The sequence below is a fragment of the Rhopilema esculentum genome, chromosome 7 (genome assembly GCF_057945365.1).
Source record: "Rhopilema esculentum isolate cy_ngs chromosome 7, ASM5794536v1, whole genome shotgun sequence".
NCBI lineage: Eukaryota > Metazoa > Cnidaria > Scyphozoa > Rhizostomeae > Rhizostomatidae > Rhopilema > Rhopilema esculentum.
In genome coordinates this window covers 13398614-13426312 of record NC_142821.1, presented here as the reverse complement: position 1 = coordinate 13426312, position 27699 = coordinate 13398614, and the positions used below count along the sequence as shown (strand labels likewise).

Genomic DNA, 27699 nt, shown 5'->3' with positions numbered 1-27699 from the left:
TTCTGTAATTTTACATCATTCAATTTGATGAATGTTTCATAGTTGATGATGTTAATTGTCGCGCCTGTGTCTCCTGTGGCTTTGAAGAAACAATCACATACTGTGACTTTCATAATAGGACTCTTGGAGTGATTTCCTTTCACAGCCTACAAGTAATCCTCGACTGATGATCTGTGTTGAACTAGCCATCATGGTAGATAAATGAGGAATAAATATGCGATACTTTACGCATTTTTATAATATCATGCGAACGAATAAAAAAACACGAGGTAAGATAACAGGGTTACAAAGTTACATGACCCAGTCCTCCTAACAACAACAAAATTTGTAACTCTAATTAAAAACCAAAGTTTAATACTTAACATCGTGTAGGGTTGAACTGTTTTCTTGTCCTTAGTTGAAAAATTCAAAGATTGACTATACGATCGTGCAGATTTTTCCCTTTACAGACACTTGCCAAATGGTTCAATTTCTCACATTTGCGGCATTGTTTTCCACTAGCTGAGCAAGGAACTTTGTGCCGGTATACGCCTCCACAGCTATGACATTTTAGTGTTTTCCTGTTGTTGGTTTTACCACACAAATTTCTTGAAAGTGCATATCACCCCTATGAACTGAATGCATTAACCAAATATTTTGAATACGCGGAATAATGTGAAAAAATAAAATTTTGATTTTGATTCATCGTCTATGTTTTATCTTGTTCTTAGTTTATTGCTGACGTCAACTTTTTCGGGCTCTTTGGAAGTCTCGGGCGAGAAACTTGCAAGAGAGGCTCAACATTTTTCTGACGTCATTTAAGGAACGATATCAACTTGAAGCTTTAGTTGCTCTGTTTATTGACTACGAAGTAAATTTGTGCCGGTAAATATATCGTTGGTGCTTCGCTGTTTTTCATTTTATCGAAATATGTCTGATACAAGTTCGCGGTCAGATGACAGTCAAAACGATTCAGACTGCAGTTACACTGAAGAATATGTTGGAGCGGCCGCGGGAGTAAGTGTTTACGGCGATGCAATGATTGTCGTTCCCTATTCGGACGAACCCCTTGCTGATGAGGCTTGGTTGGAAGAGTATAGGAGAGAAAAAGAAGAAGAGCAAAGAGAAGAAGACGAATTGAAAAAACGACTTGATGGTAGCACAAAGCTTAAATCGTGGTAAGTTACGTGCCAAGTTTTGGAAGTTACAAGCAAGGGCCTAGGTACTTGACAAATGCAACCAGAGTGGGTTTGAGAACGTGTATGACTTTGGCTACACGTTTTTGACCCTTAAACTTGCGTGTAACTGCAAGCCCACTTGGCGACTACACATCATATTATATACGTTTTGGTTTGGACATAGTAATTTAAAGTAAATGTTTAAAAATCAAATATTTGTAATTGATAACATGCTTTAATAAAGGTCCTTGATATAGCGGTTGTATCATCAGTAGGTGTATACGCATACTTTGCCTTTGGAAAGGGAAAACAAAACACATGTTGGTGAAGGAAAAGTAGTTAGAAACTCTAATAAAACATAATAGGACAACTGAGCTGTTGTCTTCTTTCGGGCAACAGAGCTCATTCCACTGAAAATCAGGATGAAAAAAGGGGTTTTAGTTAAATCGAGGGGTTTTAGTTAGACTATCTTAGTTCTTTATTTTATCGTGATAAAATATGAATATTTTTCCTTCTTTGGCCATCCGCTAGAATTTCTTTTCCATTATGTCCCTGTGCTATTTGAGAACCTCTTCTGAAAAGTGTTGTTTCCATACTTACCTAAAGTTTGTAAAACACTTAATATCATTTTATTACATAATAACTTTTCTTAGGTGTAAATGTGGGAAATGTGACAGAATATTGTTGCAAAATGCAATGGAATGTAGATGTTGCTTGGAAATTGATCTTTGTGTTGAGGCAATAAATGATGAGTTGGTGTTCAGAGAACTTGGTTGTGTACCATCTTGTATGACCCAACATCCAGGATTCAGGCCAGTATGTCTTTAAACATGGTCATTGCGTCTTGCATCTACAAAATATAAGACAAGAAAAGGACAGAGATATAGGCAAAACATTTTTTCCATAATTCTTTGATACATCTTTTTTTACATACATCATCGAAGCCTGCTGAAAATTTTATTTAAATGAGATTTTTCCCTGGAAAAATTCAAGTGCCAAGAGTTCTGAAAATACTTAAGTGCAACTGATTAATTATTCCTATATAAAAGCAGATCATATAGAAAGCAAATTAGGTTCTTAAATAAATATTTCAACTTTTCCTTTCCATAGCAAGCCTCCATTTTGAATGTTGCTAGGAGAAAAACAGATGCATGGACACAGAAAGTGGCCTGGGTGAAGAGCAGGGAACAATCGAAGCTCAATGTCAATATTCAACATCCAGCACAACACAATTAAGGCCGGTTTACAGGATCATATTCAGGTCACATTTGCATCACATATTTTATGTGATCACAGAATGTGATCGTGTAACATCCAGCGCAACACAATTAAGGCCGGTTTACAGGATCATATTCAGGTCACATTTGCATCACATATTTTATGTGATCACAGAATGTGATCATGTGAACGACCTTACAAGTTGCTTGAAGTTGTACGAAGCAGCAAGAATTAACCCTTTTAAATTGCTTGTTAATTCGATGTCACAGATTTTTCATTTGACCAGCAATCAAATGGAAATGTCTGTGATGCAATTTTTTCAAAGGCACCCACAAGTCTTTGCTGTCCTGGGTAGATCGGGAACTGTTTGGCGCGCATTTGTGAAAACCAAAACCAAAACTTTGTGGAAGAATACTAGAAAAGTTGATGGGCCGGGCCTGAACCAAAACAAATTTCCCGATGATGCCAAATGGCTACACGAAACTTCAACAAAAAATTTCAATAACTTCGAATCTAAAGTTTTCAAAATAGTTTAAATCATCAGAATCTGCAAAGAATATACTACCTTCTAGTTAGATATAGAAAAATAAAACAAATAAATTATGGAAGATCCACCTACCTTTGATCTCGTAACTTTGGCCACCTCGAAATCTGATTTGGAACAACTTCGAAGGTTCACAAATTCCCGTATGCAGATGGAACTTCATGTGAAAATACACCAAAGGAAAGAGAAGAATCTGCTCTTTCCATAGACCCCCAATGATGCCAAATGGCTCGCCACAAAATATTTTTAAAGCGCAACTTGGGAGGTGTAGCCAATTGGCTACAGTGGGAGACAAAGTATGAATGATCATTTTTCTTTATGAAAGTGCTTCAACAGTTTGTCAGTCTATTTCACTGATTTCGCCTTCACATTGGACTTCATATAATTTTCCCAATCCAATCCGGAAAGTTATCTGATACACACTGGTGTATCAGGATGCAAGTGGGTGCAGCCCCCAGTGGTTATCCACTGCAGCAGTCCAAAGAATACGCATTTCCTCCCCATAAACCAATTTTAACAAAACAAAAATTATACCAATTAATTTTTGTATTTATTTGATTTTCCTTAAATAGAATCATTGAATGAAGAGAACCAGGAGCCAACAGGAGATGAAGGAACAGCAAGGGATGAAGGTACAGCAGACACTTGTTGGTTAAATATTTCAATAGAAGTACTTAATGTGCAACATACAATGAACAAAGCCTCATAGATGCCATTGGTGTTAAGCTTACTGTTACTTTTTATTAAGCTCTATTCACAATGCCAACTTGCATTCATTTTATCCTTCAAATTTCTTATATTTGCTATACTTTTCTATCAGATCAAGATCAGTCAAGTAATACAGCTGCTTCTCTTGTGGTTGACAGTCATAGCTCTGATGTTGCCCAGTCTTCCCAGGAACCTCTGGATTTGGTTTCAAACACCCCTTGAAAGGCAAAATTAAAAGGTCTTTTAAAAATTCAAGTTTCAACAACTTCGTAGATTGTCCCATAAGTTGAAGCACATTGAGATCACTAAAATAGGCTCCATCAGCAAGGCAAACAGGGCATTCAAAGGACACTTGAACTGCTAGATGGAATAGTTTCTTCTGGTCTTCTAAGCCTTTTGAAGCAACAGCTGAAATTTTCCAAGTCAAAAGGGAGAAAGTATAATAATAATTTTAAAGCATGGGCTTTGACATTATATCCCATTAGTGAAAAGGCACATAGGTTTTTATCCAAAATTTTTCACCTGCCATCCAAGAGAACAATGGCTAGGGTTGTGTCAAAGTTTGCATCAGATGCTGGTTTCTCAGAAAGGTCTTTGTACGTTGTGAAACAGCCGCTAGCTTCACTTTTTCTGGTGCAAAGTTTGTTCTCTTTTCAATGAATGAAATATCCTTGAAAAATCATTTGTTTCATGATATCTCCAAGGATACTTTGATTGGTACAGAAGATTATGGAGACAGTTATTCTTCCGGTCTTCTTGCTAACTCTGCCTTGGTATTGATGGTCAGGGGTATACTGCATAACTGGAAGCAACCTGTTGCCTACTTTCTTCTTACTGAATCTTGTTCATCAGGCAGATTGAAGGGCATTATCAGTGAAGCACTTCTCCACCTAGAGGCCATGGGATTAACAGTTCTTTCAATAATAAGTGACCAAGGTTCCAACTTTATTTCTTTTGCAAATGACCAAAGAATTTCCGCGAAAATCCATATTATGAAATGAGAGGGAAGAAATATTTTGTTACTTTTGATCCACCACATCTTCTCAAGTCAGTACGGATAACTTGCTGAAGTTTAAGCTTGAATTTGGTCACCAGACAGCATCTTGGGATGAAATTAAATCCTTCTATCAAAGAGAGCACAAGCTTGCAATAAGGATGGCCCCAAAGCTGACTGAGAAGCATATTGATCCCAATGGCTATTTAAAAATGAGGGTAAAACTGGCAAGTCAAAACTTTTGCAGCTGGTATAAATGCATATGCTAGCATGAATGTCTTGAACAGCAGTGCTATAGGCACAGCAGAATTTATTGAGAAAATGGGAAACATTTTCGACTCAGTTAATTCTTTAAGCTTTAGGAATCTCAAAGTCCAGCGAAGACCTTTCACCAAGGGTTAACCCCATTTGAAGATAATGGAAGAAGGAATTGATTTCTTTGAATCCATTCAGGTGATTGTCAAAAACACCAGGGAAAACAAAACCTCTAATTTGAAATGTCTGAATGGCTGGGTTATTAGATTGCAATCCATTATTGGTCTTTGGAAAATGTTGTATCTTGAAGGAGTAGCTTCATTTCTTGTAACAAGGCAACTTAACCAAGATGCGCTTTAAATTTTATTTTAGCTCTATCAGACACCAGGGTGGAAATTCTGATAACCCCACTCCTATTCAGTTCAAGCGTGCATATAGGAAGCTTTCTGCAAGCGTGCATATATAAACCAGCCGCTTACAAAGCTTTGCAACCTCCAAGATATAGGCCCTGTCCCAACACCCTCTCAGCAGACAGCACCCCTGATAATAATATCTTCAGATTATGCTAGACATACAGACAAAAATGATAGAATAAAATGCATTAGTGTATTGGAATAAATCCTTCAAAAGCAGCTGGACCCGATAATCTTGCAGGGACAACATAAGATGAAATGAAGAATGCAGAAATCCGAATAGCTGTTGGCATTGCATGTCATTCTTCAATAATGGCTATTGACCATCTTAGTGAAATCATGGTTGAGCACAGTAAAGGAAGCACAATCGGCAAAATTAATCTCCATCGTACGAAATGTAGTCAATTGCTGACCAAAGTTATATTGCCAGCGATAAAACATGAACTAAAAAAAGATGTTAAAGGAAAAGGGTTGGCAGTACTTATTGATGAGACCACAGATGTTGCTTTTGTTGATTTTGAAAATTTGGCTACAAGGGGTTTCAACTTGGCCTCTTGGTATCTTTAATCTGGCCTCCGCTGACCAGTGGGATATAGCAACCCTGATTATCAAATGATTATTAGGGGCTTAAACTATTTAACAACAGTCACATGCAAAGATTTTGCTGCAGCTGTTAGTATTTCCTAAATATACATGTCAAAACCTGGAAAAGATCACTAGACAGGTGTGCAAAGAATTTTGGGCTAAATCAAAGGGACTCTCGACTACGGGCTAGCATTTTCTGCAGATGATTATAATCATGCATTGGTGGGTTTTCCTGATGCAAAGTGGGCAGGTGATTTTGATACATCTCGCTCAACCTCATGGTAAGTGTTTCAAATTCAAGGTAACACTGTATTGTAAACTATAAACTGTGTGGGTTGAGAATAATTGACAAAAGAGAAACCACTACATAATTATCAGGAAAATTTTCAACATCACTCATACCTGCTACCTTTTCTTCATTCACACTTAACTCAAAAACCTAACTAACCAACTAACAAAACTACCAATTTCTACCAAGTGTAAAGCCAGATGTTCTGCACTGGATTAAAGAAAGTTGATTCTGTTGTCTGATTCGGTTTGGAGATAAAGAGCCATTATTTGTTTTATCGATTCACTATGATGAAAAATTTTTGGAATCGATTTTACCAAAAATCAAATATTTCTATTGTCGATCAACCTTGCCAGAACAAAACGTGTTGGGCATGGCTTAAAGTTATATTTACATAGGGATTGGAATAATTTCTCAAATAACAATTAATTGGTTTTATTAATGTTTTTTGTATAATGTTATAGTTATCCATAGAAATTGAAATCCTATGATAGCCTAAAAACATATGTAAACTATTTTCAACTGGCATTTTTAACAATAATTTGTTCCTTATCTGTTGCTTCGTAATATACTATGGACTTTTATGAAAAGAATTCATATACAATAGAAATTTAAAACACAATAGACAGCACAGTAACATTATTAAGCAAATGAGATTATTTGTAATATCAAGGATCTTGATAATGACAAATGCAAATTTACAAAAATGTAAGCTTTGCTATGATTTAAAAAAACTTAATGAAATTTAAGAAAGACAATTTTTAATTTCAGCACCACTTACTTTTAATCAGAATTAGGCCACTGAAAATTCAGGCATCAGGGGGTGGCTTTAGCAAGATAACTATTACTCTAAAAGAGATCATGCCATACAACTTCAAATTGCTTATAAAGCCATACATAGCCACAGTCTACAATTTATACACACCATGATTTTGATAATAAGTCGAACTAGCCAGCAAAAGGGTATCTTTATTAGCGTTAACATCTTCCAACTGTGCAAATTTATATCACATATTTCAAATATTATAGTTCATAGCAAAGGCTAGTGCTCTACAGTAATGACTTCTCTGAGATAGAATAGGTAGTTAAAATTGGAAAAAACTAACAATACATATATTTACCCAATATTAATTATATCGGTCCTTTATTAGAAGGTTTAACTAAAACAGGTAAGAAATCAATTGAATAGCAGCAAACTGTAAATATCTGATTTGCAACAATATACAAACTTAGTTTGAAATGGCAGAAGAAACTTTGAAAGCAAGTGAATTTTGAAATGCCAACTACGGCAGTAAACTACGAGAATGTTTTGAAAACACTTGGCTTGAAGAGAAAGAGGTTAGCAGCTTTGTTTTCACAATTTTCTTCAGTAAATTTGAGAATCTGAGCCTGATATTACATACCATAGCCTCAATCTGTTGTTGATTGCTAAACATTATAAATTTAGATCCTGCTTCCTTTCGGACACAGGATTCCAGAGGATTCCAGACCTCTATTTGCCTGACATGAATTTTTATTGCCACTGAAATAGATCTGTTTCCTGATACGGACACCATTTTCAAACGCATTGCATTTTGGGGTGCCCAGGGATCAAACAACTTTGATGGCCTTAGCAACCAAGTCATAACTACAGCAGTTTAGTTTACATCCAGCAAAAGTCTCTAGTTAATTCGTTTTCTAACTAAAAAATATGAGAAATTCAGACTACTGCGCTGTTTGAGGATATGACAACCACCAAAGATATCTTGAAAAATACCTCGTAAAGGAACATATTGCTAAATTTGATGGTTCCTTATTGATACGATTTCTAGCAAGCCTCAACATTTCAATACTTGGTCAAAGAGGATAAACAGAGAATTTGTTGGAGAAGGATCAAAAAAGAAATTGTTCAGGGTAATAAAGTATACTTAAGTTTGTTCAAATCACTTTATACTTAAGTTTGTTCAAATCACTTCGTTTTTGGAAGGCCTACCGATGATTATCCCCATCCAATTCTTTTCCTTCGCGGTTATGATGGGCCTACCAACCCTCCAAGGCCAAGGACACTGGACCGCACATTATATTCAACCGAACATTCTACAAAGGAGCAGTTGGATTTAAATTCCTTCGTTCAAAGCATTGACCATACGGTTTGTAAATACGATTTACTTTATCCAAATGAAGAACAAGCCACCTCACCTTCTCCTGTTTCAAGTAACCCTCTTGCTCATGAAATCACAGAAGGTCCCTCTTAGCTTTCTCTTTATCTCCCCCCCCCCCCCCATGCAAGCCGATGCCGTCAAGACTGAGTTGGGAGCAATTTTCTAGTGATGTAAGCATCATCAAGTTGTATACAGGTTGCCCCACGGCCAAAGCGTTTGTTTATTGTGAACTGGATTTGCCCAAAACATGAAAAAGTAGCCTATTACAAAGGAAAAGAGTCGGACACAGTGAAAAGATACCAACACAGTCCATCAAAATCATGAAGTCAAAAGAAACCAGGACCATTTCGACAACTGAAGCTTGAAGATGAAATTCTATTGACTTCAATGCCTATCTGGTTAGATTCCCCAGTTGCTGATCTTTCATTTCGTTTCCAGATTTCTCCAAGCCATGCCTAAAAAAATATACACTACCTTCATTGTACTATTAGCACAGGAACTTGAACCTCTTTTCTATTGGCCCACTCCAGAAGAAACACTTGCCTTCCAGCAACCTCATTTAAAGCATGATTTTGTTAAAGTTGAAGGAATTGGGGATTGCACAGAACAATTTATCCAGAAGTCATTTAACTCAAAAGAACAATATCAAACCTACAGCACCTACAAAAGTCGCAACACCCACAAAAAGATATTTTTTTGCACTAAAGGTGGATCTTTTAGTTTCATTTCAAAATCATATTCTGGTTCTGCTTCTGATCGGTTCATCACAGAAGATTGCAATGTAGTAAATAGATTTACACCTGGATTTATTGCTCTCTTTGATAAAGGCTTTACAGTTCGAGACATATTCCTTCGAAAGCAAGATACCACCATTTGCCAGGGATAAAAAACAGTTTACCCCCAAAGAAATAGCTGATGCCGAAAGGATTGCCCGTGCAAAAATACATTTAGAGTGGTAATTGGACGGTTGAAAGAATTTAGACTGCTTGATCATACTCTACCCTTAAGTTTATTAGACCTTATCGATGATATCTGGACAATCGCAGCAGCCATAACAAATCTTCAGCCCCCTTCAGTTATCAGTAAATAGAAATACATTTCACAGTCCCACAAGTAATGATACAACATCTATTCTATAGCTACTCTTTACTATTTACAATTGCACATTCAATCAATTGTACAAAATTAACTTAAAAACAAAAAATGTTATGTATGTTTGGTAAAAGTATAAAGGGGAATATTTGTTGCATATCTTTAAGTTCGGAGACCTATCTCATTAACATGAATAAAAATATACATAAAATGTCATGGATAAAATGAAGGCCTGTCATCATCAACTGCTTTGTGACACAAAGAACTATTTATGCTTTGGTGTATAGAACAAGGTGATTCTAAGTTGCATCTCTGAGTTTCTCATTTCGTACAATCATAAGACAGCAGTTTTTATAAGCAAAGTTTTTGGTAACATGATTTTCTCCAGGGGTTAATGCTGCTTGGAATTTGACATATAAAGAGTCTATAGATGACTATTTCTTGAAAATACAACATTGGCAATGGCTTATAAACATGTCTTAAGAAAGAAACTATTGTCTTTCCAATATTTGTATGTCAAATTTTACCTTAATGAAATAATATAGTGAGGGAAACTCAATACTAGCTCTGTATTTTATTTAACTAATGTAGCAAACTTTCTTGTAGGTAAAGCTAAACACTAAGTTGTGATGGCAATTTTTCATTTATGTGCATGAATATAAAAAAAGGTTAAATATTGTGTAAAAAGACAAATATATGCGGGCAAAACAAAACTACATGTACAAAAGTTATGTTTATATCTCTCTCACTTATCTTCTCATTAAATACCATCTGATACACGTCTTACAATGTCTTTCAAAAGTAGCATCTGGTGCTGTACTTGATACCAGTACTGGTGTTTTGGCCTCAACAAAATTGATCCATCATATTTAATTAAGTATGAATCAGCTTTATTGATATATTCATAAATGTCAAGGTCAGAGCTGCTCCATGGACACTTGATTTCCAAAACCCCCAAACCGCAATATTGACAGCTCAGAATACCAGAACACTAGCCGTTCCATCAGTACACATCTTCCCAGTCGGCATCACCAAAAACGACAGACAAATCAGCTCTGGAATGTGGCTCGTATTCTTTCCTTGCTGTTGCATGGCTGGAAGATTCCCTTACACGACAAGAGTGTTCAATGAGAAGAGACGAAATTTCACATGGCAAATGTATCTTTTCTGCTTTTTTTGAAATACGCACATCCCATTCTTGCTTTTTGCCAGTACAAGACTTATTTCATCCCAGATCGATTTCACTTTCAATGAAGTGAAGCAAGGCAAATACATGTTTGCAAGAATTACTCGCACCAGCAAATCAGTTACATTCACAGGTCAGGATAAGAGAAGTGTCATTTCGTAAACAAATCCAAACAGTCTATGGTTATTCAGAAATGCGAGTTTGTGGCACAACGAATGCCAATATAAAACAAAATTTCACTGTATCTGATATCGTAAACAAACCAAAACAGTCTATGGTTATTCAGAGATGCGAGTTTGTGGCACAACGAATGCCAATATAAAACAAAATTTCACTGTATCTGATATCGTGATCGTGATCTGAGTAAGATACAACAGAGAAGTGAGTAGGCTTCCTATTATAATCTTTCCGTTTCTAAAATCTGAAATAATAAGGATTATTACATATTACAATTTAATAAATATTTGCTTCTGTATAAAAATAGTTTATACATAGTTTGATGTGAACAGGTCAACCTAATCCATTTTTGGTTTAAAAACTGGTTTGTTTTGTGTACATTGACAAGTATTTTTAAATCTAACTGCAATTCAGATTTTTGGACTGATAATTCGAAAATGTCAAATATTTAATAGAATTGCATAAATATGCCTAAAATAGAATAATACCTAAAATTATACCCACTTTGCTAGGTATCTACAAACAGTGGCCGGTCAATGGATGCTTTGCTGGTTTTTGGGTATTTGTGCTGGAATAACTGGACAACTTTAAGTATGCATTTATCACAAATGTAAAGAAAAGAACTTTAGTCAAAGAAAACAAGGGTTTCAAAATTCTGCAGAGAGACAATGAAAATTCAAAAATCAGCTACCTACTACATATACAGTGGAGAACAGGGTTATATACACGGGGTTATTCAAAAGATCCAGACTTTTAGTTCATAATAGCAAGAAGATAAATTTGTTGAAACTAGTGGGACAATAGCCAAATCTTGTCAGCCCTAGGCAAAATCATCAAATTAGTAACAACAAGGGGGGGGGGGGGGGGATTGAGCAAGGCTTGATATTTTTAAAATTCCTAAGGTGTACTTTTGGAGATATTTCACTCACATTAAAATGTGTAGAATAGTTTGGATTTGATCAAGTTTTTCTCTTACAATAATGGTCCTGTACCACCTGCTTGGTAACATCTTTTATAAATAATCAGAAGAAAATGTTTTACCTTCAGGGTACAATGTTCTTTTAATATATTCTGTCACTGCCTGCTGTTTAGATACACTGTTTTCAAATTTTGAGAATGAAGTTTTTTGGTACCCAATGCTTATATTTTTCTGAAATTTGCATCAACTCAACATTTTTCATAGAGAACAGTTATGAGATAAAATCTCTGACATATCTTTTGTTAAGATAAGGTTTTTTAATAAACTTGGAAACATATACATCATTTAATGGTTGTGCTTTAAATCCTCCCCCTTTATGTACATCCTGGTATGAATTGTTTTTTATGCCTGGAGTTATATCAGAAAATGCTTTGATATTATGTTCTGTAGACAAAGCATGAGAATCATGTTTAAAGGGGTTTTTCTGAGGTGAGGGACTACTCTTACTTTTTATAGGCAGATCTCTGATAAATGCGCGCCAAACAGTTACTGATCTTCCCAGGACAGTAAAAACTTGTCAGTGCTTTTGAAAAAATTGCATCACAGACATTTCCATTTGATTAAGTATGTGATCACATAAAGTATGTGATCACATAAAGTATGTGATGCAAATGTGACCTGAATATGATCGTGTAAACCGGCCTTGAAACAGAATGCGAATTTTGTGAGATGACTTTTATTGTGCTATCAATGTAAAATAAAACGGGCAGTAGGAGCTTTTGGTTTTAAGCCCTAAATAATTTTCAAAACATGAAATTTATACCAAAATAACACTGGAGGGGCGTTGCAGTGTCAGGCTCCTTTTCAGGAAAGCAGTGATAGACACCTGGAGGGAGGGGGTGGTTGCCCCCAATATTTTTTAGGACAATGGTCTTTGGGTCTAAAACAATGGAACAATTCGACATCATCTTATCAAAACAAATGGCTTGCTCCCCCCAATATTTGACCAAGTGTCTGCCCCTACAGGAAACGTTTTCAAGCCTGTTTTCTGCTTACCAATTTAAATAAAGGACTTTTAAGGAATGTATATAAGACATAAATAATAACTACTTTTTACATACTGATCTAGATTGTGCAAAAGTTATTGGCAGAACTTGCAATGCACTTGTTTATAGACATTGGCTGCAATACAGACACCGAACTTCCAGTTATGTATCAGTGCAAACAGAAAAAACAGAGTCTGTAAACATGCACAAGCTGAAATGAAAAAGAGTCTGTCCATAAAGCCATACAAACAGACAGCCAAATGCATCCTTTATGTATCCATAGAGTACCAGATCAGGCAAACGAAGGTAAAATTTTATCTTATCTTAGGATCCAAAAACTGTATTTGATTCCCTCAATTTTGGAACATTGGAAGTCTGTTCAACAGCAACTTTTGAGAAGCAGTCAGGGTATCAGAACACTGGGAGGTGACGTCTGAATGGATTCTCCAGGTCATACTGCCAAATATGGAAGCTCAGTTTGTCTTGGTCCCTCTATTGATATCTCAACCTCCTTGGTGGGCTCAATGGTACAAGTTGAAGCATCATGTCTGCAAGGTCATGTAAGAAAATGGAGAAGTCAGCCACTAATTGGTGATATGCCACTTTGAAATTTTGTCATTGCTGCAAGTACATTGTTGTCAGGGTGCTGCCCAGCAAAAATATTACTACTTTTTCTCAATATTCAAACACCAAGCTTCACAGAGAGGACTTATCATAGGATCCAAAAACTGCATTTGAGTCCCTCAATTTTGGAACATTGGAAGTCTGTTCTACAGCAACTTTTGAGAAGCAGTCAGGGTATCAGTACACTGGGAGGTGACGCCAGGATGGATTCTCCAGGTCATACTGCCAAATATGGGAGCTATCCATTGATTAATCTGGAATCAAACAAAATAATCAGTGCTAATACACTACAGGTAACTATGAAATGAGATCTAAAATATTCTTACATCTTTAGGTATAACCTAAGCAAAGTTTCAGTTTAGATCCAAAAGAGCTTTTCCAATGATTTACTATGACCTTTCTCGACTCTAAGTATGCGATGACTACTTAGTAAGTCTACTGATTTCCCTTTTTATTGGTGTAGAGCATTGAAGTTGGTGGTTCATATCACATGGAGCTGGAAGGTTTAAAACGTTGCTTGAATGAAGTGAAGGCTGCAGGTATTGACTCCTCAACACTTGTCACGGACAAACATGCTGGTGTTAAAAAAACATGAAAGAATGTCATTCAGACAAGAATCATCGCTTTGATGTCTTCCATTTTGCAAAATGTGAGTTGCTTTGCTGCATAGTAGTTCACATTAAATAAATTCATTTGTTAGCAATCAATGTAAAAACTCCTCCAACTCATTAAAATATCAATTGTTGGCCAAATGTTTAATATCTACACATCCCACTGAAATTTACTTTATAACTTCATCTTTAAATGAATATTGCTTGATTGCATTGGTTATTTCTTAAAGAGTTGAAACATCGATTCACTGCTATATCCTTATCCAAATAAAATGACAATCATGCTTGAAATTCGGTTATTGATTTAAAATTCCTATCAGCGATTGCAAGAAAGGTAGAAGTAATTGGCAAGAAGCTGTGGTAAATGAATGGGTGCCATCAATAAAAAATCATGTATATTGGTGTGCATCAACTAGCAAAGATAGTCCACAACTAATCAAGGAAAAGTGGCTTTCTCTTTCCAACCACATCATTAATAAGCACGGAGGACATGATGGACAACTTTTTATATGCTGTGAACATGGACCTATGGAGCGTGAATGGTTGATAAAAGGCATCTTGAGCAAAAATTTTCAACATGACAAAAATGTAGAATTAACAATAAACGACTTTGCAAACCAAACATTTGTTGGATGGGATCACGTTCAAAAAGCATTAATTTGTGTTTGTGTTTCTGATGAGACAACAAACATCGATTAAAACAAATGCTCTTTTAAGCTGCATATAAAGAATTGAAAAACAAATTGACCAAAACACAACTTCTCAATGACATAGCTAAGCTTTCACCCGTGGAACAGACAAGCCATCTTGAATCTTTCCATAACCTTGTTCTCTACTTTGCCCCAAAGCATACACATTTTCACTTTCAGGCAATGACAGCAAGGTAACAATCAAGCACATGTTATCCATTTATTGTTTTCTAAATATCAATGAGACATAATAGCCCTGGTTAGAGATATCTAGGAATCTTGTTATTTACCTGGTTTAAATAGCTTTTCTTTGCCAGAAAGAGACTGCTATCGCATCTTGCTGTTTTAGGAGTAATACAATGCCATTTGAAGTGAAGATCCTGCAATTCTATTTTGCATAATGTGACATTTGGCATACAGAATTAAAAGGGTTATTTTATGTTGCTATAAAACAACGAGCTGGTATGTGTCTTTCAAAGTTTGTGCTTCATTGTAAACAACAGATCAGCATAATCTTTTTATTTTATAGGGTTCTTCTGGCAGCTATTCATTTCAATGAAAGTACTGGCATACAGCAGTTGGAAACAAAGGATGGGGAGAAAAGATGGCAAATATTCTATATAAAGTACAAAAAAACTGGTGTGGTTAAACCAGTTAAGTCAAAAAGCACATATGGTAAGTCTTTCTTGGCAGTGCCTGGAAATTGTGATCTTATTCTTTTTACCTTTGCATTCTATTTCATATGTCATTTTCAAACTTTTTAGAGTATGCAAAGATCATTATGGAGAAGGCAGTGGAAAGAAGAAAAGAACTAATGACATGCACAAGCAGGTGATTGTCATGACTTGATGTCATAAACTCAATATTGCTTTGAACGCAAACAACTACTTGAACAGTCCACGAAGCAAGAAATAGACCTTTTAATTAGGTCTTAAAGGTCAGAAGGTCTAAAAAGCCACTTCTATGTGCAATAACTTTGTCAGATACCCGCCCACCAAATGCTTTGGACAAAAAAATTTACAGTGCCAATTGGTGATATTCCAATCAAAACTTTCAGGGTGTTATTATGTTTTTAGTTTAACCAGGTGACTTGTCTGGCTTTAAGATTTCCCAGGCGTTTAATAAAGACCTCTGTGCAATCTATAAACACCCTACATCTTGGAAAACATCTCTTGAAGATTTTTGGAAGGGTCCTTAAAACATCCCCTTTATTAGGCCAATGAATAAAGCCTTTCAGTTTCTTGGCAATAACTGGTATGCTTGGAAGGGTCCTTAAAAAATCCCCTTTATTAGGCCAATGAATAAAGCCTTTCAGTTTCTTGGCAATAACTGGTATGCTGTTGAGTATCCTTGAGACTGTTGCTTTGCTTATGCCAAATCTATATCCCAAATCCTCGTGGAGAAAATTTAAACGCAGCTTTAGGAAGACCATAAAAAAGACGTTTTGTGAAACAATTGTTGGCAACTCTTGGGATACATGCTTAAAAAACCATAAGAAACAAGTAATGGATGGTATGCCAGTATAGAGCTTAACCTTGTAGTCAGCAGAAAGACAATGTTTCAACTTGCAGATAAAGGTGGTCAAGGTGTAGTTGACATACACCTGAAAACTAAGGCTCTCCACTCCACCTCAAGTTTCTTCAGTCAATTATCAATACAAACTATGACTTCCCCTGGGTTTATTTTACCAGCTACAATATCGGTTTCCATCTTTTCAAGAACTTTCCAGATGCAAAATTCTTCTGCTCCAATTTAGTTCCTCGTGCCTTTACCCCATCTCCTGAAAACAGCAGGTCATTTAAAAGGTTGGGGTTTGAGTATCCCCAAAAATTGTGACCAATGTCACCAAATTAAAGACATTAATTATGTTTTCATAGACTGCCCAATTGCAGTTGCAGTCTTCGCCTCCCTGCAGCCAATTTTCGAACAGCTGCTCTGCACATTTCTGTGCTCCCCTCCCTTGTCATATTCTTCGAATTTCTGAATGGCATTCATTGGAATGTCAAAACCCTCTGCCGTTGCCTACTAAAAATCACTCTTTATTCCATATGGATGAATAGATGTGATCGCCACTTTGAAAAGAAGGCCCCTACCCTCTAGGTGTTGTTTCTTCTATCAAAGCCACTGTTAGAAACAGAATAATGTCCTCCCATTCCTTATTTACAAAAGAATTCCCGACCTGGGCTCATAACATGTCCTCATAGCAAATAACAGCTCATAACAAATCATTGGTTATTCCCATAAAGAATTAGAAGATCAAATAGCATACAGCAATTCATGCAGCTTGCTGCCCTGCCAGGTAAGCGGAAATGGAATATTATTTTCTCAAAGCTGTCTATGGTAGACAAAGTGATAGACTCTCTGGTCAAACTTCCATCACTGCCTGCTGGCAACCCAGGTTTTGTATTTACACCCGTTAGATAGAGAGCCTCGTTAATAATCATACCTGATGCCACACCAGTCATTTCAGATAACGAAATTCACAATGCTTTATCAAGGCACGGAACAGTCACTCCAGTTTGGAAACAAACATGGGAGGGATTCCCAAATATCTTCAACAGCAAAAGGCTTGTTACCATCTTTCCTTCAAGAGGCACCGAGTTATCCCCCTTTATAATAATTTACAACAAAACAATATCTCTTTCCTATAGGGGTAAACCCGTGTTCTGTAATATCTGTATGTCAGATACCCACAGAATTGGATTGCCCCTCAAGACGTGTTAGCCATTGCTCCCTTTGTGGTTCGACAGAGCACAACAAAAAGGATTGTGTACAGTTTGTTCTTTTCAGAAGAGCTAGAGGAAGGCGCAACAGTGGTGAAATTGAAGATCTCTCTGAAAACGAAGGTGCAGAAAAAGCTGAGAATAACAGCGAAATTGCAGAGCCAGAAACCCCTCCACTCTCATCAAGGAACAAGAAGACCACGCTCAAATTACACCAACAACAACCAAAAAGATTCTGTAGAAGCACAACCCAAGCCCATCTTAGAAGACGAAACAAAAAATATTTCAAACCCAAAGCCAAAGCCACAAAGACAACAAAAACCCTCTGCCACATCCAGGACCAAAACACCAGAAGATTATGCCCCCTTCACTAGAAAAAACACAAAATGACCTGTCCCTTCTACCCCTGAAAAGAACATTACTAGAAAAAACCCGCTGGTGAGATCGTTAATAAATATCTTTCTCCTTTCCTTCGATTCAGTAGTTTTATTTTGTATTTATTTTCTCTCATGGCTTGAGTTGTAAGCATCAATGTGAATGGGTTGAACGACCCCTGTCGCACGGATTCAATCTTGCATCACCTTTATAGCCTGAAGCCTGATATTCTCTTCTTGCAGGAAACCCACCTGAATCCTGTTAATGTTAACATCATATTTTGGCAATGGCCCTGCACTCCTTTTCATTTCTTTGGTAAAGATAATAGAAAGGGTGTCTCTATTCTTATTTCTGAAAGATGGAAAACTACAATCCATTCACCCCATGCTTGCGACACAGGCCAATAGATTGATCTTAGGCAACGTTTATGCTTCCACAGGCGGTCTCGACGGCATTGCAAATCGAAAGGAATTTTTTAATGACCTAACTAATGTGTTAGAAAATTTTCCTCAAGACTTTCCTATAATTTTAGGAGGTGATTTTAACTGTGTTTTTTATCCTTCAGATCGCTCTAGCCCCGTAACTTATGCCAAAAAACTGCTAATAACCTAAAAACGGTTCTGTCTTCTCATGCTTTAGAACAGGGGTGGGCAACCTTTAAAAAATTGGGTGCCAAATTTGATTTTTGAAATGCATACGAGGGCTGCAACTCAAAATACAGTATAATTTTGATATATACTAATTCTACCAAATCTAATCTAGTCAATAAAAATGTATTTATCGGTAAATGTACTGTAAAGTGGAAGCTGTGGCAGGTTGCCTTGAAGGTGCTGACCAGTCATTTGATATCGCAGTTGACTCATGGCATACTTCATCTTTAAGAAAAGACCTTCACAAAGATAAGTACTGCCAAACATACAACACATCATCCACCATTGAGATAATCCATATAAAACTGGATTATCTGAGTTTCCTTATATTTCTGTTTGAATTCACTGGTACCCTGCAGCTCGATCAACTCCATTTGAAGATGGAAAGTGAACCAAGTTCCATTGATTCAGCTGAGTTTTCCAAAGATTTAGCATAAGCAGAAACATGACAACATGTTCATACACAACATTCAAAAAATTGACCATGGCCTTGAAGCTTCTTGTTCAGCTTGTTCGAGTGACTAGTAATATTAAAGAGGAATGCTAATCTAGACAATAATTTAGGATCACTTAATCAATATCGAGTTGACAGTCGTGCATTGGGCCACATTATTTACAGTTTAACGGGGGCCTTCCGGGCCACACAAATGTACCTTGCAGGCCGCATGTGACCTGCGGGCCACAGGTTGCCGACCCCTGCTTTAGAAGATATCTAGCATGTGTAAAACCCTTCTGCTAAAGAATTCACTTTTTCTAGCTCTCATGGATCATTTAGCCACATTGACAAATTTTATACCTCTAGGAATTTTCGAGACATTTTCGTTGAACTTGCATCAACTCATTCTGAACATGATAAGATTTCTCTTACTCTCAATTTCGCTGCCCCTAAACGAGGGCCTGGCACATGGAAATTAAATACCTCTATTTTGAAAGAACAGGAATTTATCAGTTCTATCAATAAATTTGTCGAAGACTGGGAATATTCGCAAAATTCTTTCCCTTCCCTAATCGAATGGTGGGAATACGGCGAAGAATTGTTTTGTAAAAATTGCTAAAATATATTCTAGAAACCGTAAAAAACAATTTCCCTGTCGGAAATGCAAACTGCTCAAACAACTCAGGAATGCGAATAGAAAGGCAGAGAATTTAGGGCACCCCCGCTTTCTGAAACTTTAAAATATTTACAATGAAGTGAAATCCTTAGAAGCCTCTGAAGCTGAGGGGGTAAAAATTAGATTTAAAGCCAAATGGTGTGAACATAGCAAAAAAGTAATGCGGTATTTCTGCTCTCTTGAAAAGAAACGGCAAAGTGACCATACAATGAAATCAATAATTTTATTTATGCCCGGACCTCTATCTCTGACAAGAAAATGTTGTTAAAGAATTTTATGCTACTTAATATCAATAAAAACCCGTTGACTCAACCCTTCAGGATTTTCTTTTGCAAAAAGTCACACAACATCTTTCAGAAATGGAAAAAACCTTTTCGAAAACCCCCTTACCCTTGAAGAAGTAAACATTGCTTTAAAAAATATGGTAAATGGAAAATCTCCCGGAATAGACTACCGTGAGAATTTTTATAAAATATTTTAGAAATCTCTTGGTAAACACCTCCTAAACGTAATTAACACTTGCTTTCATAATAAATCCCTTACTTTCAAAGAATAAATCCGATAGCAAATCTCAAAGAATTGCTTTGATTTCTTGCCTCTTTAAAAAAGGTGACAGAGAAAACATTCAAAACTGGCGCCCCTTTAGCCTCTTAAATTGTGATTATAAAATAATAGCCAAAGTTCTTGCTGTCGCACGCAGCTTTGATGTTACCAGTGACGAAGATCTTACTCTTCTGTTGGAATTACAAAAAGGCCTAAATTTAATCTGAAAGTTTCATTCTCCATATTTGCACTATGAGATAACTAATACCGAAAAAGTTCCGATTTGAGAAAAGAGATTTTCAATTTAAATGAATGAATTTATTTAAAACGTAGAATTATTATGTATAAAATACTACACAGTTAACAAAAGGAAAAGCACAAGGATTTCTTCCTCCTTTTCTGCACTACCAACCCTCGTCTACCAAAATTTTGCTGCTAGGTCATCTCGCATTAAAGCTCATCTCATCTTGGGCAAATGACAGTCATTTGAAATGTCCACTAGAACCTTGAAAAAATTTGAGATATGGTAAATACACCTTCCAGCCAAAACACAGACAATCTTTTTCTCAACCTTGGTAGTTTAAGGTCGAAACCCCTCAGAAATTAACGACCTTGGTCGCTTGACACAAATTTTAAAGAATTTGTTTAATATTGGAGTAATAAGAAAGTTTAAGTTTTCAATCTTTTTTACCGAACTTGCAGAATTTTTATTGAATTTAATCGCTGCAGCCTACGTGAATCTTAACAATATAGGTAGGCCAAATTCCATCATGAAAATGAAATTATAAATCGCTTTAAGCAAACAAGAGAAACAAACAACTCACCCGCATGACTTGACCTCATAAAACTCAGCAAAATCCGTCACTGAATCCTATCGTTGTCGCAGAACGATACATCAGATTTCTATCGTACTAGAACCATGAGTGAGAACGATAACGGATGGGGAATCTCCACTGACACCTGCGCATTAAGGTAATAAAGCCTCCTATCGTTATGGTTATGGTCGCCCATGCTTAAACTGCCTAGTAAGAGTAAGCACAACAACACGGAGCAACAGCGATCTGTAGAACTTAAGCCATACTTTTTTGAATAAAGTGCTTTCCCTGCTGTCGCAGCTCACAACTGCTGTTGCAGGCTGCAGCGATGCTGCTGAGTGACCATGTGAACTTGAATAACTCACTCACCTCAACGCCGTTCTTCAACAATCACAAATTGATTGCTTTGCTGGAGTGAAAGAGCAGGCAGGCAGGCAACAGGCAAAACAACTGAGCGCTCCGCAAGCAACGAGGCAGACTTGTGGAGAGTCTGAACTGAAGATATGAGACTGGGTATCGCTTCCGGCCTTTTGGCTAAGATCTGATGAGTGCTGCCCCAACAAGTAGAGGACATATGCTTAGATGCTCTTGAAACTCTTTTCTAAGAGTTTTGCCAGAGAGCATCTATAACTCTACTGAGGGGTAAAAATGTCCGAGAAGTTGGCCCCAGTTAGGGGCCAAGATAGAGTTCCCACATGCGAGGAAATTCACTTTGAGAAAGACACCGATTCAGATATGGATAATACAGATGAAGTAGAGTTATGACGCCAGCATAAATCGACCCTGAGGCATCTCCCACAAACACTGCCAAGAATTCGCCATTCATACCAAAATGCCAGAATCGAACCAACAAGACCTACGAACATTATGCCTAGAAGCTTTGTCGCACAAGCAGCTTCAGGGATGGTAAGTGACATATATGTAGGTAGATCTGGTGATTTGCAGGACGAACGGTAGACACAGACCAAGATCAGTGTGCATCCACACGCCCAATGCCATGATTGTTCCGTCAGCCCTCATCTACAAACTGACTGAGAGGCTGAGATCCGTCCAAGTCACCTCCAGCGACTTCCAAATGGAGATTTGGAAATCACCTTTAAGACACTGGAAGACAAGGATTGGTTTTTCCGCCTACCTTTTGTCGATTTGCCGAGGAGAGATTGGGAGCCTGTGATGAACAACCCGCCACCAGTTTGGGTGAGGATTTCTTATAAGCCAGCTGAGCTGAAGTTTGATGTGGTGGTGAGGAAATTTGAGGGCTTCGGGCGGGTCCTGTTTGCCAGGGAAAACGAAAACCCTGGTACAGATATTCTGAATGGTGGTATTACATTTAAAATGATCCTTACCGAGCCTGTGCCCAGTTTTGAACACCTAGGCCCATACTGTTTAACGCTAAGCCATTATGGCCAACCGCAAACATGCTGCAAATGCAACAGCTGTGGCAACATTGCTGCCCAGTGCAGCATTATAAGGTGTTACAACTGTGTCTTGACAGGACACATCAATGCTGACTGTCCTAAAAACAGTCACTGTCAGGGATGTGGGTCACCTGAACACCACCTTATTCAATGTGATGCCTCTTGGGTTCCCGAAGCGAATAGGTATACGCATGAGCCCTCATCTGACCTTGCCCTCACAGAACATGACAGCAGTGGAGACGAAGACAGCAATGCTGCTGGTGCTGTTTTGGTACAAAATGAAGCAGCTGTCACTCAAGGTATCTCCCCCTCCACAGCAGAGAAGACGAGAGAAGAATAAAATTGCTCAACCGCTGCCAATCAAGAGGCAGACCACAGCCAGCAGTCACCAAACTGGTCTGACACTACGGAACGTACAGCTGGGAGTGCTGGTGCTGACCCGGCTACAGAGGAGACAGCCATAACCCATGTTAGCTCACCGTCAGATGGTGGCGTGGGTAGGTGAGAGTGGGGTTGTCACTGTCTCATTTTTAGAGAACTGCCTCATTTGCATCCATTTTGGCTACAACCCTTGAGGTGGGAAGCCTAGACACGTTCCTGAAATAAACTCTTCACTTTCAACTCGGGGTTGAGTTTCCTGTGTTTTGCTTCTGACTGTTCTTGCTGACCCTGAACATGAAGTCGATCCTTTGGAAAAAGGTAGGCACATTTCCATACTATTCTTTGTGAGAATCATTTAATTGTTTTTCTTATCCATTTCTATTATATGTTTATTGGAGTTGAGTTCCCTTGACATTCCTCGACTCTTATTAGAGAAATTAGGCCTACTTTTTCAGAGTTTGGTGTGGGGCAAGTTGTCTCAAAATTGAGCCAGCTGTGAAAACATGCCTGCATATATCAGTGACCCCATTTTGGTATACTTATTGCATCAGAGTATTTCTATCAGCAATTTTTACTTTGGTGCACAGCAATCTACCTTTTTGCATGCATTAAATACATTTTTTACCTTTTCTAGATGGTGCGGAATTACCAAAGAAAAAAAGACCGAGCTAAAACTCCAAAGGAAAACATCGAAGCTGCTGTTCATGCTATCAAAGATGGAATGAGCATTCACAAAGCTGGGCAGTTGAATGATGTTAATTATCGCACTTTGAACAGTAACTATCAAGCTAATAGGAGAAAAAGAAAGCTTATCTGATGTCCACTTTGGATACAAACAGCCAAAAGTATTGAATGATGCCTTAGAAAAGAACTTGATCAATATATCCTAAAGGCAGCTTCAATTTTTTATGGCATCACAATGCATGAACTGAGGTTGTTGGCTTTCAAGTTAGCTATTGCAAATAAAGTCAAGAATAATCCAGAATCATGGCTTCGTGACAGAAAGGCGGGCAAAGACTGGGCTCAATGCTTCTTGCGGAGGCATAAAAATATTTATGTAAGAAAGCCTGAAGCAACATCAATTTAGAGAATGACAAATTTTAATGAATATGTCGTAAAATATCCTAATCAACACATTGGGAAAATTTCTTTAAGATAGAGAAAAACATTTGTGCGAGTGCAAACTATATCGATCATCAAAACTATCAACTTTTACAAAAAAACCTGGTCTCTAATAAAAAACGAGGCTATAACAAAATGGAGTCAGGGGGTCTAAGCTATAATTCAGTACAGATATAATGTTGAAATGTTTTTTGGCAACCTGGAAAAAGTTCTCAACCGACCTCAAGGTTACAGTGCTGATCAGATCTGGAATCTAGATGAAACTGGTGTGACAAATGTACAAAGACCTCCCAAGATACTTGCAAAAACTGGGGCAGTATCTCAAGTTGGTTCAGCAGTATCTCAAGAGAGAGGGCAGCTAGTTACACTATGCTGTGCTGTCAATGCCATTGGGAATCACATCCCACCTTTCTTTGTGTTTCCAAGGGTGAATATCCAAGACCACTGGCTTCTGACTGCACCAATTGAAAGCTCTGCTACTACATCAGGATGGATGAATGAAGACACCTTTGTCAAGTACATGAAACACTTTGTTAAGTATGCAAAGCCGACATAGGAACAGCCCATACTTTTGGTACTTGACAATCATAATTCTCACATTTCTCTGGAGGTATGCAAAAGAATTATGCAAAAGAAAGCAATATCAGCATGCTGAACTTTCCACCACATTGTTCACATGAACTACAACTCCTTGACAAGACAGTCTTTGGTCCTTTCAAAACATTTTATAACCAAGGTGTTGATGTGGATGAGGCAAAAAGAGAATGCTGGCAAATCAATGACTATTCATGTCATTCCAAGTATTGTCTCATATGCCTTTCCCAAAGCAATAACACCAGCCAATATTATTTCTGGATTTAGAGCAACTGGAATATCCCCATTTGATAGAAATGTGATTCCTCCAGAGAAGTTCTTGTCAACATATTCTACAGACAGGCCAATGGTGGAAGCTACACAGGAAAAAATGGCACCTAGTGACATAAATGACAGGCCCACGCGGTCAACATCAAGGGAAAGTGATATAAGCTTACAGAGTACACCATACCAAAACCAAAATGTAGACAGTTTCTACAAGTGCTGAAGAATTTCGCCCATTTGGTAGAAGGAAACCAGAGAAGATGGATCCAGTAAACGGAAACAGGGAAAGTCACAAATTTTTACTGACACCCCAGTTAAAATGGCAATAGAGGAGGAGGTGAAAGCAAAGAAATCAAAGAAAAATCTGACAACAAAGAAAGTTTAGTTTACATCTGCAAAAAAGAGCATATCTATTTTTAGAATATTAGCCATAACTCCTAAACCCAAGTGCATTTTTCTCTGTGACAACTTGCCTTGACTCATGCGACAACATGCCCCATCCACAGGGCATGTTGTCACACTGAACCTGTCTACCTAAAAATATAATTTTACAGAAAACATTTGCTAGTGTTGATTTTTTGTTATGCTAACAAAGTAACCTGATATGTACAGTTAATAGATTATGCTATTAAAGTTTCATCTCTCCATCAGTGTTTGAGATAACAGCGATGATAAAATTTTTGTGACAACCTGCCCCACTCTCCCCTACCGAATATCACCCAATCGCTGCTCTCAAGGAGTCGGACAGCCTCCAGGACTCCTCCACTCCAGAAGATAACGGCCAAACAGTTAAGAACTGGTACAACCAACCAACATCCGCCACAGATGGTATGATCTCTTCTATAACGATCTCTTCTCCTATTCCTCTCTTTCCTCAACGCTCCGTCGAGACTGGCACCCCAGCAGCTTCAAAGATGTCCTTCCAGGACGATAATGTCTCTGACATTTCTGCCGTGCGAAGGCCCTCTACGATAAAGAAGCCAAAAAGGACGTTCAGCTTGGCAACCTGCATTTTTTGGAGGAACATAAAGCAGAGGTGTTACTACTCTCATCAAGGAGTCCTTGTCTGTTAAACACCCCAAAGTCACTTACGACAGCTGTGGCAGATGGATCAATGTTTGCTTATAAGTTAGTGATTCAAAACTTCAGCTTCTAAACATCTACGCACCATGTCCTATAGGCGAAAGAGCTGCCTTTTGCGAAACTCCCTGTTTCTGTCCTTCAAACTGCCAAATTTGCAATCTCGTGGCAGAGGTACCTGGAAATTCAACACTAGCCTCCTCGAAAATGAAGAATTTTCCTGTAATATGAAACATTTTTTGAAATTTTGGGTAACTCGGAAAAAAGACTTTGTAGGCAAGCTACACATTTGGTGGGATATAGGTAAAATGGAAATAAGCAACAGACCCAAAAAATTTTTCTAAACGCTTGGCAAAAGAAAAGAGAAAGAACCCCCCAAAACTTTGGAAGAAAAGCTCCAACGGGCAACACTATCTTCTGATAAAAAGGAAAAAGAAACTGTTCCCCTGATTAGACGAGAAATAGAAGAACTCGATCTTAATAATATTAATGTTACTTGTATCAGAGCAAAAGCCATTGAGTACCAATCCAATGAGAAATCTTCCCGCTATTTTTTCAGCCTTGAGAATTTATGTCAATCTAAAAAAGTCATTTGTAAGTTAAAAACACCAGATGGTAGAGTAATACAGGATAGCAGGGACCTGCTTGACTGCATTGCTAACTTCTACGAGTCCCTTTATTCCCCTGAACCCGTTGATGATGAAAAACAGAATGTCCTTTTGAATACTATTGATCGTTTTGTCCCCGAAAACTTTAAATTGTTACTTGAGGGACCACTTTCCACAGAAAAATGTCACAAAGCTCTTACTAACATGGAATCGGACAAATCTCCTGGCTCTGATGCCCTACCAGCAGAATTTTATAATTCTTTTCTGGGACGAAATTGGTGAGGCCTTAGTAGAAGTACTAAACTTTTGTTTTAATAGAGGCCTTCTCACTGAATCTATTAGTTTAGCTATAATGTCCCTCTTGTACAAAAAAGGAGACATTGAACTCCTCAAAAATTGGATCAAAAGCCGAAACCTCAAAGAGCAAAAAAATCAACAGCGATGAAAACTAAAACCCCGGACGACTATGCACCCTTCACAAGAAAATCAGTAAAAAGACCAGTTCCTTCAACCCCCAAAAAGACTGTTTCTCGTAAAAAACTGCTGGTGAGAACAATAGTTAAAATTCATCCTTTTCCTACCATTTAGTGTTTTTATTTTGATCTTAATTTTTCTCATGGCTTGTGCTGTGAGTGTTAACGTGAATGGGTTGACTTAACTCTGAAATTCTATTTTTACAGGAAACCCACCTCAATCCTGCTAATGTTAACAATGCATTTTCGCAATGGCCCGGCACTTCCTTTCATTCCTTTGGTGAAGATAATATAGAAAGGGTGTCTCTATTCTAATTTCTGATAGATTGAAAACTACAATCCATTCACGCCATACTTCCGACACAGGCCATCTAATTGTTCTCGACCTTTCAATCGATGACAATAGATTGATCTTAGGCAACGTTTATGCTCTCACAGGCAGGCTCGACGGCATTGCAAATCGTTAGGAATTTTTTAATGAGCTGATTAAGGTGTTAGAAAATTTTTCTCAAGACTTTCCTATAATTTTAGGAGGTGATTTTAACTGTGTTTTAGATCCTTTGGATCGCTCTAGCCCAGTAAATCATATTGAAAAAACTGCTAATAATCTAAAAGCATGTTTTCCTATGCCTTAGAGGATATCTGGTGTGTTCAGAACCCCTCTTCTAAGCAATTTACATTCTCTAGTTCTCGAGGTTCCTTTAGTCGTATTGATAAATTTTACACTTCTAGGAATTTTCGTGACATTTTTAATAAACCTCGCATCGACCCCTTCCCCCACTCTGATCATGATAGGATCTCCCTTACCCTCAATTTCTCAGCCCTTAAACGAGGGCCAGGTATATGGAAATTAAACACTTGCATTTTGAAAGAGCAAGAATTCATCAACTCCA

General features: G+C 37.6%; 1 protein-coding gene, 2 long non-coding RNA genes and 1 pseudogene across 3 annotated transcripts in view; 3 read left to right on the top strand and 1 right to left on the bottom strand.

The window, feature by feature from the left end:
• The first annotated feature begins 909 nt into the window (after window positions 1-909).
• Window positions 910-13463, top strand: LOC135686047 (uncharacterized). The gene is made up of 2 exons (XM_089109178.1): window positions 910-1157; window positions 1811-13463. Exons 1-2 carry the CDS (start codon window positions 910-912, stop codon window positions 1983-1985), a joined length of 423 nt encoding a protein of 140 aa, XP_088965304.1. The 3' UTR covers window positions 1986-13463.
• LOC148960045 (uncharacterized) overlaps window positions 12976-27699 on the bottom strand; it is a 31416-nt gene continuing 16692 nt past the window's right edge. Inside the window, exon 3 of the long non-coding RNA XR_016143862.1 lies at window positions 12976-27699. This exon is cut by the window's right edge and continues 15553 nt beyond it. This is a non-coding gene — a long non-coding RNA (uncharacterized LOC148960045).
• Window positions 13518-13943, top strand: LOC148960047 (uncharacterized). Its single transcript, XR_016143863.1, has 2 exons — window positions 13518-13641; window positions 13812-13943. It is a non-coding gene; the product is annotated as an uncharacterized LOC148960047 (long non-coding RNA).
• Window positions 21515-24868, top strand: LOC148960046 (uncharacterized; annotated as a pseudogene).